Source organism: Alligator mississippiensis, chromosome 12, assembly GCF_030867095.1.
Source record: "Alligator mississippiensis isolate rAllMis1 chromosome 12, rAllMis1, whole genome shotgun sequence".
In the NCBI taxonomy this organism is placed as follows: domain Eukaryota; kingdom Metazoa; phylum Chordata; order Crocodylia; family Alligatoridae; genus Alligator; species Alligator mississippiensis.
Genome location: NC_081835.1, coordinates 67,865,914 through 67,884,489, shown reverse-complemented (window position 1 = coordinate 67,884,489; position 18,576 = coordinate 67,865,914). Strand labels below are relative to the sequence as shown.

The window sequence follows — 18,576 nt, the reverse complement described above, 5'->3', positions numbered from 1 at the left end:
GGCTACAAGCCCCCCCCACGGTGGGGGGAACGGTCAGGGAGTCACTGCGGGCCCGCAGCCGTAGGCGCCACTGTGCTGCAACACGCGTGCAGCATTCGAACACGAGGGGGCGACCCACTGCGCACGCGCACCACAAGCACGCATGCGCGCTTGGGAACACACGGTACATGACGCTTGCCGGCAACTTAGTACGCGTGCGCTGGGAAGATTCTTGAAGCCGCATGTGCATGAGTCCTGGGAATGAGGGTCCGCTGCTTCATTTCTCTATCATTCCTGAGTTTCCATGGTTACAGCGGCAGTGACGAAAGGACGAGCGTCGAAACGATCGAGCAGTGAGCCTCAATGCACATGCGCACTAGGAACTAGCACTACAGTTCCCACCCCGCTCCACCAATATTCAGGGACAGGGACGCCCCTGCCCCTCACTCTCGACCCGCAGAGGCAGCCACTACGGGACGCGACGCCGCTATGCGGGAAAGCGGAGGCCGTATTAAATAACCGCTGGGGCAGACCCAGTGCGCGTGCGCTGTACGTAACAGGCTCCCAGTTGAACGAGAAAAACAGCGATGAGTGGCCATGAATACGCATGCGCACTTGGGAAGAGGCGGAGTATCGCATTTACACACCAGTGGGCTGCCCGAGTACGCATGCGCACTGCTGTCAGGGACGGATCACCCGAACTCGGGGGGGGGGGTGAAGCTGGCGCATGCGTAGTGGTTGCTGTCAAAAGACGTCGATCACCGCTAGCCTGAATTGGTTTGGCGTATGCGTTCTTGGAATTAGTGGTCGTTGCGAGCAGGAGCCATGAACGGATTTATATGGTTACAGAGACCGTAACGACCGGACGAGTGGCGAATCTATCAGGCGAGAGTCTTAAAGCGCATGCGCACTGGGAATGAGGCAGTACTCAGCGCACAAGCAGCGGAACCGGAGTGGGGGTCTGCGGCGTTAAGCCATCCCTAGGGAAAACCCAGTGTGCCTGTGTGGGACAGATTGGTCTCCAGGTCACGCGATGAAACATCGATGATCCGCCCTGAGCACGCATTGGGCGCTTGGAAAAAAGGTCACGTCGCGTTTTTGGCATGGGCAAATGGAGTACGCATGCGCGTGGCGCTGAGGCCGGTATCAAGTTAACAAGGCTACTGGTACTCGCGCATGCGTACTAGTTCCAGTAAAAACATCGATCGTAGAGCAGGCTTACAGTCGTACGAAAAAGATATCGATGAGCGGCCATGAAGACGCATGCGCACTTGTGAAGCGATGCATCGCGCTTGCCTATCTACGGGCAATATGAGCACGCATGCGCAGCGCACTGACCGTTTTACTTGAATTTAAGGCGGTACTGGGCCGTGCGCGTGCGCAGAGGTCGCTGTCTAAACACATCGATTACCGATATTCTGGATTGCACATGCGTCTTGGGAAATCGTGGGCGCTGCCAGAGGCAGAGCCGTGAATGGGTTTCCATGGTGATAGCGGCAGTGACAACAGGACCAGCGCCGAAAGGAACAAGGTGCTATTCTCACTGCTACAGTTCCCCCGCGCCCTTCAAGCCAGTCCTGGGGAGAAGGAGCAGGGACGCCCCCTCCACTCCCACTCCGGGCCGGCAGCAGCAGCCACGGGGGCGCGGTGCCGCTAAGCGAGAAAGCGGCCGCATTGTTAAACCGGCGCTGGGAGACACGGTGCGAAACCGCTCCGCTGTATACGGATGGCTCCCGGTCGCACGATGAAAATATCGGTGAGCGGCCATGAACATCCATGCGCACTTGGGAAGAGGCGGTGCATTAGGTTTGCCCATCAATGGGCAAATCGAGTAAGCATGCCCGGGGCCCTGAGGGGTTGGCTAAATAAGCTCCGAATTTAATGGTAGAGTTGAACCTTGCGCATGCGCAATGGTCTTTGTCAAACTGCATCGATCCCCAGTATTCTGGGTCAGCTAAATACCGAATTTATCGATGGCACTAGAAACCGCGCTGTACGCCCAGGCAAAACACCGAACGCAGCTACTATGAATTGGCGCGTGCAGGCGTCCTGTGATCAACGCAGGAATCATGAATGGGTTTCCATGGTTACAGAGGCAGAGACGGTAGGATGTGCTGCAAAACCAGCAAGGGCCATCTCTTAATGCGCATGCGCACTGGGAATGAGCGCTTCAGTCCCCTCTGGGACTAATACTGGGGGAAAGGAGCAGGGATTAACTCCCCCCACGTCTCCCCCTAGCCGCAGCCACGCGAGGAACAGAGCCTGTATGCAGGATAGGCCACAGACTTAAGCCATCACTTGGGGGCGGGAACCCTACGGACATGCGCGGTACAGAGCTGGCTCCCAGTCTCGCGATGGAAACGTAATGAGAGGACATAAGCACGCATGCGCACTGAGGTTTGCCCATCAATGGGCAAAGCAAGTACGCATGCGCGGAGTTGTGATGGGCTGATCAGCTCAACGCCGAGTATCTTGTGCAGGTGCCTCGGTCACAGTCAAAATACATGGATCTTGGATATTATGGATCTGCTTGTGCGTCTTGGGAATCAGAGGACCTTGCCAGCGTAGGAGTCGTGGATGGGGTTCCATGATTATAGAGACACTGACGACAGGACGAACGCCGAAACTATCAAGGCGCAGTCTCAATGCGCATGCGCACTAGGAATGAGCGCTACAGTCCTTTTTGGGGCTAACGCCCGGGGTAAAGAGCAGGGATGTGCCCCACCCCGGGTCACTCCGGACCCGCTGCCGCAGCGGGCGCGGAGCCGGCGTGCAGGAAAGCTGCAGCGTTGTTAAAAACCCAGTGCGCATGCGCTGTACAGAGCTAGCGCCAGGTCGCCAAGTGTCGGTAGCGATGAGCGGCAATAAACACGCGTGCGTACTTGGGCAACCTCGATGCGCACCGATACCCAGCTCTAGGTAAAGAAAGTACGCATGCGCATCGCGGGGCAGGCTGACCAGCTGACTACCGAATTCATCGATGAGCATGGGCAAGTGCGCGTACGTACTACTCCAAGTCAAGACATCAATCGCCGATATTATGGATTGGTGCACGCGCCTTGGAAACCAAGGGGCGTTGCCAAATGCCGGAAACATTGATGGGTTTCCATGGTTACAGAGCCAGTGACCACAGAAGAAGCGAAGAAACTAGCGAGTCGTTAAGTCTCTGTGCGCGCTGGGAACAGGTTGCAGCAACATCATCGATTCGTGGCTGGAAGGGCAAGTGGGCAACAAGGCTGAGTGCTGAAAGTATCGATGGGCGAGACCAAGTGGGCGTGGCCGGGCCGAGAGCAGGGAGCACGCGGCCTCTCCCCTCCCCCCCGCGAGCCGGTCGTGCGCCCCGCGTGCCCTAGACGCGCCCGGCCGACCCCCCCCAGAGGGAGCAGGAGCCGCTCGCTGGGCGCAGCCCCCACCAGCTCGGATCCAGCGCACCGCCCCCCGGCGCAGCAGGCGGGGACTTTCTGAAGGCCCCCCTCCCTGCCCTGCACCACGTCCCTCCTGTTCCCCCACCGCCCTCTCTGCTTGCAGACAGGAGACCCAGCGCCTGCCGCCCCCGTGCTGTAGGGAGCTGCTGCGCAGAGCTTCTCTGGCTCCTCGGCCACTGCTTCTTGACCAGACTCTGACCAGAAACCGTGCTGGCACGGACCTAGGCTCTTGGCTGCAGCAGAGGTGTTTTTAGATAGCAGCTCTTGGGCGCAGTCTTGCGGGCGCAGACATTTGGTTTTTCAGGTACGCTCTTTGTCCTCTGTGCAGACAACCTGATCCCACACACCTTCTTCCAGATCCCTTTGCCCATCTTCATGTCCTCTTCTGCATACCTTGCAGACGCACCGATTAAACACTAAATGAGAAATCACACAGGAGGGAGACCTTATAGCTCTGTGTTCTGATGCTTTCTTACTTAAATGACAACCCTAAAGCAAAACGGCACCACTGTGACTTCCTACGCAACATGGGCCATAGACCTCCATTCAGTGATCTGTGCACCAAACCCAACAACACGGCCCTAACTTTTTTTGTGTAAAGGTGTGCTGTCCCCTCAAAATTGTTCTAACCACTAACACTCTTCCTGTTACAAACACGTCCTGAATTACCAGTTTAAAACTCATCTCGTTTCAACATCAACCTTCTCCCCGTTTACCTCGGGTGATGCTACCTGGGAGCCACCCAGCGCTGTGTGAGATCACGTGCAGAATTCAGAGGTTCTGTGAAGGTGAAGAAAACTAACCCTTGGGAAATGCCACTTTGTGGCTACTGTGTTTCAGCTGTTCTGATCTCTGCGCTGCCCCCTCCCCCAGGCCTTTCCAGTCCCTGGTGGATGGAAGACGCCTTGGTTTGTTCAGGCCCCTCAATTTGCCTTTTTAACTCCCCCTGTAGCGTTGGGCTCTAGCCAACTCTCCGTGATTCACAGGCTGCCACATGTGGACCATGCTACAGCAGTGGGGAACAGAGAATTGTGTCATATTGAATGAAATAGTTTGAATGTTTGTAATAGTTGCCCATGAGCCAGTTTAGGAAGAAGACAAGATACATCTTCTTATCTAGGCCATTGTTTTGGTCTATGTGCAGAAGGTCCTGACTTTGCTCAAAGTCTTAACTTGAATTTTATCTTTAGACGCCTTTAACAAAGTTAACCTAAAAATGACCCTTAAGCAAACATCCCACATTCCAAAAAATCAAACCCTAGGAGCCTTTTAAAAGCTTGGAAAGAAAGGAAATTCCTCAAAGTAATTAAAATGGTCAAGAAAAGAAACTGAACCCAGCAGAAATCTGTTGAGTAAGATCCGAGCCCAAAGGCTCGGAGAGTAGTGACAGGTTTGGGTAGGAGGGGCCCAAGACGGCAACTCACTCAATAAAAACTGTAACCTACTCTCCCAAATTGGAGGTAACCTCACTTGCAGAACAACGAAGGAAGAATCGCAAGTGTAGGCCAGATCAGACTGATCACGGGAACCACCCTCTCCGTGAACACGAATCTCTTAGTTCACGCTGAAGCCGCGGAGCGCCCGAAAGGGACTGAAGGAAGGGGACTTAGTCCTCTCAGTATTGAGGCCAGCCCATTGAACCGTACTACTGAGGCCAACCCATTAAATTGTACTACTGAGGAATGCAAGCATATTTAGGTGTTTGGCTTCTCGGAATTCTAGGATTGTAAGTATATTATGAAAATAATAGTACAGATTCAAATTTAACTTTGAGTTGTAATTGTAGTTGTTTTTGTAATACTAATTCTTACAGCATTGTTTGGGAAGGAAGTGCATTTGGAGCATTGTTTCTGATATATGTAGTTATTGTGTTCTTAATGTTTGTGGTATTTCTTGAAGCTAAGCAGTGTTATATGCGTAGCAAAGAATTTTAAAATAAAATTGTGTTGTATGAATTAAGTGTGCAATCATTGTGAAATCGTGCAAGTAGCTAAAAATTTCCCCGGCCAGTGCATCAAACGAATCAGTAAGTTGTGTGGGATCTTCTCTATTCCATAACCCACTAGAGACATGGTGTCATGAACAGGATGCGCTGGTTGCCCATTTCAAAATGGGGTGAATGTGTTGCAGCATGGCACGTTCCACAATGATAATGAGGGAACTTGGAAGGTAAATATAAGGGATCTTAATAATGAGGATGAAACAATCATGTACAGTTTTGTGTTTACACAAGAAAGTTGAAGATGCTGTTTGGGAAAAATTCAGAAATCATATGGTCCACAAAATTGGAGCTTAGAAAACAAGGAAGTAAAGCCAGAAATAAAGGTGTGTACGAAGAAAGAAAGTAGAAAAGAAGAGGGAGGTTTTCGAGAAATAACGCATTTAAGGGCAGGAGAGATACTAAGAGAGTTAGAAGTAAGTTGGAAACAAGCATCAGGAGGTCCTTTGAAAAAGCCTAATTACACGTCCCTCTTAGGAGAGGCAGCTTGGGGAATCATTCACTTATTGCATAAGGTAGAAAATTTAGTGGCAGAGAATAATGCTTTAAAATTGGTTATGAACCAGAGTAAAGTGAATGAAACAGAGGAGCACGGAGAGAAACCAGGTAAAATATCTGCAACCTACTGCACCCTCTTCAATTGCTCCATCCATTCCACCCCGTATGGAGAAGTTACAGCAGCATTGAAAGAAGTAAAAGCTGACTATGAGGTAGGAGAAGTAGCTAAAGGTAAAGCAGAGCCAATACTGGAGGCATGCCCTATAGTAACTACCACTTGGAAACAACAAGGGACAAATCCTGCAGTTAGGCAGAATACCTATAGAGAAAGGAACAGGGAGGAAATAGAGGATTTGACTAGGAGAACGGCACGACATACTAATAAAAATTGCTGTGTGTGGCTAGGAAGGATTATAGAGGAAGAAAATGGAATAGGGACCCTATTAAGTTCAGAGGAGGCCCTTCCACTAATGAGAAATTCGGGATGGAGTAAGGGGGCAATCCTCATAAATACCATGAATATAATTCTGGGAGGCATATCCCCCATAACTTTAGCTGGATTAATTGCCACCGGGGTTAAAAATCATTTGGGAGCTCTAAACTTTCATCAAAATTTAGAAGGGGGTATGAATAACATCAGGTACATGATATGGGGAATTAGTTTTGCCCATTGGACAACACCCCCAAACACCCTAACAGGGGTACAACAGAGATTAAGGAATGATTGTTTGTTTATCAGCACTCCTGAACAAGTAATTTGGAACAGGATGTCGTTAGAGGTAGCAGCAAATGTACTGAAAACCCCAGGAGTAAAAGCCTGGTTACTACCACCGGTGGGGCAGACACCCTGGGAGGTAGCTGATCAAATAGGAACTATAGTGCAGGAGGAAGAAATCAAGAAAAAGCCCAAATTAATAATATAGAACACCATGTGCACACTCCTTACCATCCACAATCTAATGGGGTTGTGGAAAGACATTGGTATTTTGAAGACACAACTGAAAACAAATTTAAAATCAATTTCCTTTAAAAATTGGGATGCAGTATTGCATGTAACCTTAATTCAGGGCAATAATGATAAGACCATGTGGTTGAAACACAAAAAGAAAGAATCTCCAGCGTGGACATATAAGTGTAAAAAAAGTGGTGAGGTGTGGATACACTTACCCAAAGAAGAAAAAGTAACAAAAGGTGCAATTGATCAACTGGGGAAACATCCCAACACTTATTTTTGTTTAACTGAGGAAAATCAAACATTAACCTCAGGAAGCTAGGTCTCAGGAGGACCTAAGCAATCATTTAATTTTGTTACAGGTGTCAAGGATTGAAGTGGCAACAGTGGGAGATCAAGAATGAAAATGATCCCAGAGATGAAAACTGGATGTGGCTAACCAATGCAACATTATGCAGACCAGTACCTAGACCACCCAACGTGATTCTGGGATATAATGCTGACGTATGGAATCTCACAATATATCGTTTAACTTGGAAACTGGACAATTAGTGATGTTGTCAAATTGCACAATCTTTTCCGGTCTACAGTCTAATATTTTAACATTTCAAAACAAAATTTCCAATTATAGTTTAACTAAAGCCTGGGATTGCAGCACATCAATACAGGCTTCACAACGACTAGAACATGGACACATGAGCAACATGGAAGTGGCACAGTGCATCCAGAGAGGGATCCATGGAGTAAGTAGCAGAAGATATTGTTCCAGCCTTCATTGGCAGCTGGTAGTGCAATTAGTTTTCCTTACACGGGTGCAATGAGCCCACCTGAGGGTCAGATGACATGTTCACATAGTTTGCCCTGAATGCAGTTACATAAAGAATCTCTTGCACAGAAATGTTACAACAGGCATTGACAATGTTTTTGGGCAGCCTGCCAAAAACACCCCAAACCCTGACCTGTAAGATGCTGGCATGCCAGGGGCAGATGGGGGAGCCACAAGGGGCCCAATCCTTGTTGTGGGAGCACAGCCCCTTCCCCGTCATCTGCCCCAAGGCATGCGTGCCAAACAAAATGCTTTGGCATGCCACACGCTGGGACTTGTGCCTCATCTGGCAGTTTTCAGCTTGATTGCTTAGCCTGAGCTGAACTGGTAAATGGCACAGGGTGCATATAAGCTCCTTCCAGTCAGTGTGGAATGGAAATTTGTGCCAAAAACATTTAGCTAGCTTTTGATGTTTTGTCTTAATAGTACAACCTACAGGTTTACAGTTTAAAAAATGTTGTGATCGTAACCAATCGCAACAGCAAAAAGTATTACTTCTTTCCTTGGCCAGCTGCTACAACCAAGAAGAAATCATCCTTTCCATTAAGCTAATCTTTTAAGGGAAGCAATTACGACTACATATATGTTAGGAAAGGGGAACAGGGTACTTGATAGAAAACTATATATTCAGATACACTGAATAAAAAGGCAGAAAGTTGCAAATGTTTCTGCTTAGAAGACACAGGAAATCATAGCATAAGGATGACATCACAAAAGAAATAAGGGGTGCAGAAGTATTTCTAGTTACAGAGCCAGAGGTAATTTGCAAACAGCTAAAATCTTAATTTTTTAATAGGATAAGAACAATTCATTTTAATTAAAAAGCCTCTCTAATTTCTTCTTGAAATAATTTTGCTTTGTTTTATTTAGTTGGGTTTTTTTTTAAATACAGGAAAGGCACCAAAATCACATTTTGTTAACAAAACCCTGCCCTTCCAACAACCCATGTTTTACTTCCATTATTCCACTGTAAAAAGATTGCTGCTCCCCACCTGACTCTTCAGCCTGGATCTACTAAACAAAGTATGGCTTTTAGAAATACTCTATCATTGTACCTTTCATATATTTGATGCACACGTACACAACATCTACTACTGATATCTGCCTATTAACAAGAGATTTACCTGTGAACTCAAATATTATGGACCATGGAAGGAGAAATCAGATCTTGCTCCTACACGTTATTTATTATAAAGTCTGTAGGAACACCAAAGGGATAATATTCTGGCTGATGGGTAAACCTGATGCATTTCTCTTCTTGCTCTGTCCCAGATTATTCATTTTTAAGTATAATTTGAATGTATGTGGTTTTAAAAAATCTGCATTTCAGGACATTTGCACTCAAGCCTGTTTTCAGGTTCCTCTAAGAAATTTGTGCAGAGAAAGATCAGCATGAAGGAAGGAGTATACTCTTATCTTACCTGATGTCCTTGGTTCTTCAGTAAACGTAACAGAACAGCATCACATCAGGGATAGTGGATCTTGACTGAAAAGAATCTAGTTACAAGGTTGACATTTTTTAAAGATAAAAATCATAGAGGTGGATTTCCTTATAAAAAAGTATCTTACTAGGTGACACTGAGGCTGTACTGTAGAACAATTCAGAATCCAGATGGTTGCAAGTCACTTAGTTACATTTTACTTTCAGCCAGGTGCTTGAAAGGTAGTAACTGTAGAGTAAGTTAGAATGAATACTTTTATTTACTTAAAAGTTTCAGCCTAAACCTCGTGTTGTTATCTACCATCTTATTACAACCAGAACCACTGGTTCTTTAACTGAGAGAGACAAAAACATAAGCATCACCAATTCAGGCCCAGTTCACGAGAACAAGTTGAGTTCTATGGAGGGTAATCACCAATACATTCCATTTCCAGGTCACATTTTACCACTGGAAACAGTGCTGTGACATTCCTACATGGCCTATAGAATTATAAGAAAAGTAAAGAAAAGAACAGGGATCTTTAGATTGTCTTCACTTCAAGTCAATGATGTCTTCATCAAATGAAGCAGTAAGCTGAAACAGGTAGCTAGATGATGGACTCTCTTCCCTGCTTACTGAAGTATCAGGATCCGAACTGGTGGAAAGGTGGCGGCCTTCAGAATTTCTTTCAAAGGAGCTTGAAATTATCCTGGAAGGAGGAAGAGAGTTGCTGTAAACATTTCCAGATGAAAGAGAATAGCAGTTTAAGTGCCTATCCCTGGACTCAAGCAGGTTAATCTATGGGCAGAGTCAAAGCACTTGCTGTCCTGAGAATTGCAGTTCATTCCTCCTCTTTTGAGAAAAACAAAAAAACACTTGATTTTCCACTCATACTCACTAACTTGGTCAGTAGGAAACGGTAACAAATATCACATTCACAAACTTTTAATTTTACTCAGTAGCCAGTGTGGTAGAAGTGATCTTTTTTATTAGGCCAACTAGACAGTTGCACCCAAAAAAACCCCCTTTATTTGCAAGCTTTTCAGGCACGTGCGCCCTTCTACAGACATCAGAGAATGCAAAGCCTGTAAAATTTCTACCAGGTAGAAATGAGAAATGTTACAACCTTTGCAATCTCTGATGCCTGAGGAAGGGTGTGTGTGCCCAAAAGCTTGCAAATAAAGAACATTTTTTTTGCAACTGTGTAGCTGGTCTAATAAAAGGTATCACACCTCTACCACACTGACTGCTTGTACTTTTAGACCAACATGGCTATAACCTTTATCGGTAAATTTACTCACATGTTCAGTTGCCCTCTCCCCCCCAGCCCAAGTATTTTTTTTCCTTCCTTTTCAAGGTCCTGAAATCAGTTTCATACTGTTTTAAATAACAGAGAATAAACGTAATGAAGCATCATTAGTAATGAGTCAAACCCTGCTGCCTCTGCCCTGAATAAGTAAGGATTCCATCACGCAGAGTGCTATGGCATAGGATCAGATGAGGAGGACTGGACAGACAAATTCCGTACATGCAGCTCTGCCAAATATCTTTGCGGCAACAAGGCCTGTGGGAAGGAAGGAAGTGGCCAATAAGTTCATACCGTGTGGGTCTGCTAGAAAAATCCCTATTGATGGAGGTTGAGCCACGATGCCAACCATACAAAGACCCACTTCTTTGACTGCCTGTTAGGTTCAGTCAGATGCAACATACAAGCCTTTGTTATAAAACAGCAAGAAACCCAAGATGCATCTTAAAACGGCAACAGAAGCTTATCCAAAAAGTCGTGGACCAGTTCTGACCCACCAAAGCAATGTGAAGAACAGCCTCTTACTTAAACAGCTCATAGGCTAAATTCACTGTAGAAGAACAGCTCTGAGGTCCAATTTAAGCCAAGGTGATTATGACATGCGTTGTGTACATACCATTAGGACAACTCCGTTTGCATCCCAAGGACATAATGCTTTAATTTAGTGAGAGTCTTTTAGAGGTCTCCTTATTTACCTGTCACTGCTAGTTGACCTTATTGCTCCATGCTTATGGTCTGACTGTTTTCGAGGAAGTTTCTTTTGCTTCTGCACTCCTTCTGACTTAGGAACTGGCTCATCCAAGAGGCCTCAAGGAAGGAATAAAAAGTTTAGTTGCCAAAAGAGGCTAAATGTTAATTGGGATGTTATAGCTATAAATCTCTCACTGCCTTCTATCAGTGACTAGCTACATTCCGATTGGCTTAAAATACCAACCTACTGTGTGGATTTCATAGGATTATAGGAAGGAAGGCTGGGAGAGACCTCATGATGTCATCTGGTCAAGCCCTAACTCAAGGCAGGATCATCCCCAACTAAACAGTCCCAACCAAGTGTCTGTCTAACAGAAATCAGATAACTTATCCAAGGATTTATGTAATCTATGTATACTGAGGCTGGTTTTTTTTAATTGATCCTGTTTCATTTTTTTAATATTGTCTTCTCAATACCAATCTATCTCCAGAAGCAAGTGGGTGACCCAGAATTTCCCAGTGATATAAATAGCAACTGATCACTACAACCAAAAATAAGGAGATTCTACCCAGTAGTTCTTTGCGTGTCCTGATCGCTATTTCTTTAATTTCCATACGCGATAAGGATAATGAATGAGTAACAGGGACAGAGGTGATTCCACTTGGCATTGGGGTAGCGATGACCTTAGGGACTAAAGGCGACTTCAGAGGACGTTCAATGCTCCTACCAACCAGGTTACTGAGAGGAATTTTGTACAAGTTTTTATACCGCACTTCACCTGAAACGGCAAGAAAAACAAACAGACAGATCCTTCATTCTTTCACAGTAATTAGAGTTTCTCGTGTTAGTCTTTACCACTTGAGTGCTGACAGCAGGCACCACACTGCTACATGTAATCTAAGATACTGCCCCTTTCCCCGCAAAGCTTGCAATCTACATAGATAATTACTGGCCATAAATACGTACTGGAGTCAGACAGATAATACTGCTAACAGGACTGGTGTTATAGCAGAGTAATGACAGTATTTTTCAGTCACAGGGTGAAGCTGAGGGAGAAACAGACATGCACAATGCAATTCTAAATCTCCACAGGACAAAACATATTCCAAAACTGCGCCAAGAACTGAAATTATACAGCAATACACATGCTATCTAGGTGCCTAAAGTGAAACAGTATTCTGTCCTAAGCATCCATTGTTTAAAAAAAAGTTCTTAGCTGAATGTGAGGCAGACAAGGTTCTTTGGGTGAATCTGATCTCTTTTATTAGACCAATTTACGTTGATCTAATAAAAGAGATCAGATTCACCCAGAGAACCTTGTCTGCTTTTGTCCATGGACCAACATGACTACACCCTACACCCCTGTAACAGAATGTGATAAACTATCCCCCAATTCACACTTTTTCATGGCCCAAATCTTCTATGACTCTACCCCTAGAAGGCCAAAATATAGCCTGTATATTTATGCATATACTTGTATGCATCCACCAGCTCTCTTTTCTGAGGGTCTGCCTCACATAGTTTTCTGCTTTTCCTCCACCTCAAAGAAAAACCATGATTTTCTGAAACATCGCTACTTTACCTTTTTTTTTTTTTTAACAGGCTCACTTTGCTTCCTTTATATCTCTTTAAATTCCACAGTTAATCTCACATAATCTGGTCAATTGTGCCACCATTAAAATTATCACTCTCTCACACTTTTATCTTTTTTACAAAAAATAAAATATCAGCACTCATCAAGAACGAGCTAAAGAATGATATGGAAAAATATTATAATCCCAGACTGTAAATTAAAAAGGACGACTTTAGCACTAAAGATGGGCAGAACTGCATGCTACATTCCCTTGGAGGTGTTTAGGAAAATAAAGGGGGAGGGGGCAGACAAAGGAAATCAGCCTGAGCAGGGGCCCACAACAACCCTTGTATGAAGGCAGACTGGAGAGATTGAGGTTGTTTCCCTAAGAGAGGTAATGAAAAAGCAGCGACAAGATAACATAAAAGAACAAATGATAGAAAATTTAGTGGGGCCTGGGAGGCTGCAACTGGATGTAAACAACGGAGCTATTTATGGGAGCGTCAGTTTTACAGAACCATAGTTAAAGCTGTGCTTAGATTCCCATTAAAAGACCCATTTTCAGTCATTAAAATTTTTGAGCACAGAAACCATTTTTGTAATTATCCAGCAGAGACCAAGTGGTATTTTGAAAGCTTCTGATTAAAAAAAGTCTTAAATAAAGTCAGTCAGAATCACTCCCCAAGATGGGCATGCAGCACTCCCGCTACCATAGCCAGGATCCTATCGGTCATTTTTTTTTTTTCAGGAGCAGCAGCAGCAGACTGTCAGCTTATACGCAGCTCCTGGGTCCGCCATAGCCCCAAGGTACTTTTCTGAAACGCACAGGACAACAGGACTGGAAGTAGCCTCCTAGACCACTGTGCCCAGCTCCCTATGTTGGCAGACTTTTGTTACCCAAGGGAATCCCCACAATCATAAGTTCAGACCCTTATAACTCCAAGGGGAACTACCCAAAACAACAACACCCACCTCTGGCATGCCAGAGGTAAAAAGCAAAGGAGATGAGCACTTATAACTGATGAGTTCACTGTTTTGCCAGGCCAGTCTCTTATTGCACATCCCATACTTCCTTTGCATCGGGGCAGCATGCTCTTGCACCCTTCATACCATATTTTAAGGTGCTATTAACTTTTCTTCTTTGACCTGGGGTTAGGCATCTCTTAAGCAAAACGTATTCTGTAGATTGGGTATTTCAGTTCAGCCCTTTGAAGGCAAGTGTCCCCAAAACTGGTATCTCTTGTCTGCAACCATAGCCACAGCAGTGTCAAAGATTCACTAGACCACTGAGACTTATCCCTCACCCCAGAGAACAGGCAATGGAAGAGAACATTGGCAAGAAGTAGCCTAGGCATAGCTTCCACAGTCACACATGCTCCATGATGGAATAGAAAATTCTAGTCCTTGGGCCTCACAGTTGCAATCAATTTAAAGTCTTTCACACTGCAAATGTGCTAATTTTCAGCATAAGCCAGTACCCAAGCCCAGTTAGGCCCCGTACCGCTTTACCTTCTGTTGAGGACAGAGGGAATTCTGGTGTTTCATGAGCTATTGGTGTCTGAGGAGAGCTCTTTGAACTGGTCTCCTTGGAACTGCTATTAGATGATCCAATTGCCACCGCAGTAGCTTTAAAATAAATGTCCAACTGAAATGACAAGAAAAACAATATTAGCACAGCAAGTCTTTCCAGTCACTTGCTGAGATGCAGCCCAGGTTTCCTCTTTCCACATGCTACAGTGGTTGCACAAAGGCCTCAAAGTCACTGAACCCTGACATGGAAGGCTCCACCACAGCAGCTGGTCTGTATACAACGTCTCGACCATATTTTAACAAACCCCTGTGGCATGCTAGGGTGGTATGCCTTGCGGCTGCGTGACAAGACTGACCGTGTTGTTTTACTAGTAGATTAGACAAGGATTTGTATGGTACGGTTTGGACAGGGATATGGATGATCGTGTCTCAGGCAGGGGGCTGGACTAGACGACCTCCAGAGGTCCCTTCCAGCCCTGCTTTACTATGACTCCGTGGGCGTGTCTACATGAGACATTTACTGCGGAGTAGGCTAATTGGCTCCACAGTAAATGTCTCAGCATCTACACATGCAGCTCTATCAGGTTGGAGTCAACTAATAAACTCCACAGCAGGGTAGTACTTGTAAATACACAAGTACTATCTTGCTGCAGATTTATTTTTACTCACCCTGCCCTATTTTTTACTAGCACTGAAGAACCCTTGTGCCCCAGCCAGTCACTCCACAGCACATTAAGCCAGGTTGCAGCAGCCCCAGGCTGGCAAGCTGACCCCCTGGGCCTCTTGCCAGCGAGGCTGCTCCAACCTGGCTTAATGTGCTGTGGTCCTGGACACCCATGTAAACACAGCACCTGGAAGCAATAAACTCCAGCACAATAAGCACTGGAGTTTATTGTGTCACAGTAATATGCACAGGTAGACACGCCCTGCGATTCTAACCCTACTCCATGCAGCTAGAGGAGTGAGAGTGGGCCTGTCAAGTCCTGACTGATGTACAGGCATAGTAACCAGTGCACATCAGAGCAGCCTGAAAGATGGAAAGTGGCCCTCTGGTTCTGGGTTCAGAACTAGGGGAAGGGCAAAAATAACATACAGCTACCTCTGCACTCTCTCCCCAGCCCCAGGGATAATACATGTCGTGTTCCTACATGTTCCACACGCACGTTAAAGGATCTGGGCTAGAATCCCAAGGTTTGGTACAACAACTGGTGTCATAAGTGAGGTATTGCTGCTGCTTATTGCTTTCTTTTATGGCTGTCAGTGCTTGTTAAAGATAGATTCTCTCTTTTTCCGGGTGCAGCATTAAGTGTCCATCACAAAACACATAAGTCATCCTCCACCCCTACAAGACACTCACAAGCAAACAATTCCATGCTCTTCTTTACCTTACGTTTAATTAGGGAAACGTCCAGTGGGGAATGGAAGGGACATTTCTAATTATGTAAAGAATAGGGAAAGAGCTTGGAGAAGGATCTCTGTATGAGACATGGTAACAGACAGAAGAACAGTGCTGCCCCTCAGTGTCAGATCAATACTTGAGCAGGAAAGAAGCTTGTTATCACCATTCTTAGGATCAGCTATTTTTGAGATTTTTACCAGGTCCTCCTGAGAAGGTTTGTCTCCATTCACAGCTTAAGTACCTGGGAGCCTGCATCACATATGCAGGAATCAGACCTCACACAGGGGACCAGATATGCTTTTTTCCTGTGTCTTACCCTTGATGCTACAAGTTGAAGCTCAGGCACTACAGCTGTGTGGACTAGGTTCCCATTCACCACTAACCGGATCTCGATGGAATCAGTAGTGAAGGCCAGGATGTAAGGAAAAGCACAAACTACAATGAAACAAGAGTTAGTTTTACTGTGAAAAATAATAAAACCAATGATCTGTATCAGCAGTTTTACTGACATTCCTCCAACTTTAAAACCGTTGTAGAGGGCTTGCCTAGATGACACTTGAGGTCCCTTTCCCTTCCAACCCTATGGTTCTGAGTTCAGAGGCTCCTGGAAACCTGACCTGCTCTCGTATCTCTCCTACCTCACCCATAAATGATTCAGCAGTTTAGAACAGTCTCTGAAATACTAGCATGTGTCCAGATGCATGAAGTCTGTAATTGCCTGCCTCACCATGCCTGTTTGGATGTACACTTTGTGTCTCTAAAAGGGAGCAAAGGAAGTAAATGAGCTGAGAAAGGCAAGAAAAATAAGGCAGCAATTTCAGTCCTTCCTTCATGCACTGAGAGAGAGAGAGTCAGTCCCCAAGGTTCCTTACTGTGAGCTATCCCATGCAAAACTAGTTGGACTGGCAGGACACCACTTTGTTCTTGTAACACTCACTTGTGCTTCCCAAAGGCAAGTGTGATTCCTGACCTAATGAGAAAAGGTAAGCCCATTGAAAAGGGCTGCTATAGTTTTGTCTTACCCACAGAATAAGGAACCTGGTTCCAGCTAAAATGAAAGTCAGATGCTGATGGCTGGACCAAAGGCGAACCCCCATTAAAGGGGCATAACTTTCGGTAGCAGCAGACATCTGCAATGAAAAACATCTGTCACCTCACACAGAAAATGATGCACATGCTGACATTCAAGAAAATGGCTCAGATGCCTGGTTACATATACAGTATAGATACATGTGTGGAAATTCCTATATATCTGCTAAAACCATTAAAAATGTGAGTTTACTAACTGACTACAGTTTTTTAAAAGACCAAATGGGGCTAGCATAGCACATACATACACTGAGTCCCATCTACCAATCCATGGTGCACCCACATCTTGATTTATTGTGTACAGTCCCAGTCTCCACAGCTCAAATAAAGGTGCAGTATAATTGGAAAAGGTACAGAGAAGGACAAGCAGTGCAATCAGGGTTACGGAGCAGTTGCCATACCATGAGAAACTAAAATTGCAAAGGCTCTTAAGTTTGGAAAGGAGAAGGCTAAGGGAGGATATGATAGAGGTCTATAAAACCATGAAGGGTACAGACAAAGTGAACGAGAGACTGTTATTCACCAAGTCCCAGAAAACGAGAAGTAAGGGGCACCCACTGAAATTAGCAAAAGATAAGTTTAAAATTAACAAGAGAAAGTAGTATTTTACACAGTGCATAGTTCATTTGTAGAATTCATTGCCACACGAGGTGGCAGAAACATACCATAGCTAGGTACACTAAGGGACTAGGGAAATTCATGGATGATAGATCTATTAGTAGCTGTTGAGCAGAACAGTTGGAGATACTTCCTCTGATATTTCTAAACCAATAGTGATGGATGCTAGGGAGGGTAATGAATTGAGGACAGATGTATTTAATTTAATGCTCTCCCTCTAAAGCTTCCACTCCGGCCACTGTCAGAGACCGGATACTGGGTAGATGGCACTTACGTTCTTCTGGCCCTATATGGCACTTCTTTTGTTAAAATCTAAATGTAAAACTACCATCTATCTGTCATTTATAAGTATATGCCTGTTTTACAGTTCATAGGCAGACAAGGTTCTTCGGGTAAATCTGATATCTTTTATTAGACCAACTGAAATAGTTGGAAAAATTCTTCTTAGCACACTTTCAGGTTTAAATACCCTTTAAACCTAAGTTTGTCTGATAAAAGATATCAGATTTACCCAAAAAACCTTGTCTGCCTGTGTCCTTAGACCAACACAGCTACAACCTATACCCCTGTATTTTACAATTCAGGAATATTTATGAAATCATATGTTCACCTACTTTCCCAGTTCTCTGTTACTTATCTGTGGCTAGAGACAAGTCAGGAAAGATACTGTGCCACTGAGATCTCCCTCAGAATCAGGCAGCAGTAATTGCCTTTTCAGAAGTTATACACTGGCACAGTTCACATTCCACAAAGACTGTGCCATATATGTGAGATATCAGGAATAGAGGTCAAAATTCTATCGTCCTTATTTTTTCCAATCAGCAAGTGCTTTCATAGTCCCTTACTCTAATAATTAAATGACATAAATTAGTGCTACTACTGAACTAAAAATAATGTTAGTTTTCAATAGTAAAAAACTACAGAATCAAAGAAAGGATAGGGCAACCAGTAAGAGGCAGCATTCCATTGACTGCAAAAAGTGTGACTTTTTTAAAACATGGTTTCATAGACTGCTGAAAGAAAAAAAATTATAGCAGAGATTTCTCAGTTCAGGCTAAATATCACCAGCTAGTTCCTAAATTACAGGATTCATTCCCCATGGCAATGAATAAGCTAAGTCAAGGAATGAAATGTACTTAAAAAGGATGAATGCAGCTACAATGTCAAAGTTTCAATCAGGGAAGAAATATTTTTGGTAGGTAGAAGCATTAGCATATTGAGAATTTGTATGAAACTGAAAATTAACCTGATATCCCCAAACCTTTCTGTT

General features: G+C 44.8%; 1 protein-coding gene across 9 annotated transcripts in view; it reads right to left on the bottom strand.

Moving 5' to 3' along the window:
• Positions 1 to 9,361: 9,361 nt before the first annotated feature.
• GARNL3 (GTPase activating Rap/RanGAP domain like 3) overlaps positions 9,362 to 18,576 on the bottom strand; it is a 117,364-nt gene continuing 108,149 nt past the window's right edge. For 8 of the 9 annotated variants that reach the window (XM_059715787.1, XM_059715786.1, XM_019495315.2 and 5 more), the window contains 6 exons: positions 16,622 to 16,729; positions 15,916 to 16,034; positions 14,180 to 14,315; positions 11,666 to 11,875; positions 11,102 to 11,213; positions 9,362 to 9,809 (listed from right to left, as the gene is read on the bottom strand). In XM_059715787.1, coding sequence (XP_059571770.1) covers positions 9,653 to 9,809; positions 11,102 to 11,213; positions 11,666 to 11,875; positions 14,180 to 14,315; positions 15,916 to 16,034; positions 16,622 to 16,729 — 842 coding nt within the window. In that variant the 3' untranslated portion in view covers positions 9,362 to 9,652. The remainder of the gene's footprint in view (positions 9,810 to 11,101; positions 11,214 to 11,665; positions 11,876 to 14,179; positions 14,316 to 15,915; positions 16,035 to 16,621; positions 16,730 to 18,576) is intronic. The other variant, XM_059715790.1, reaches the window with a different exon arrangement.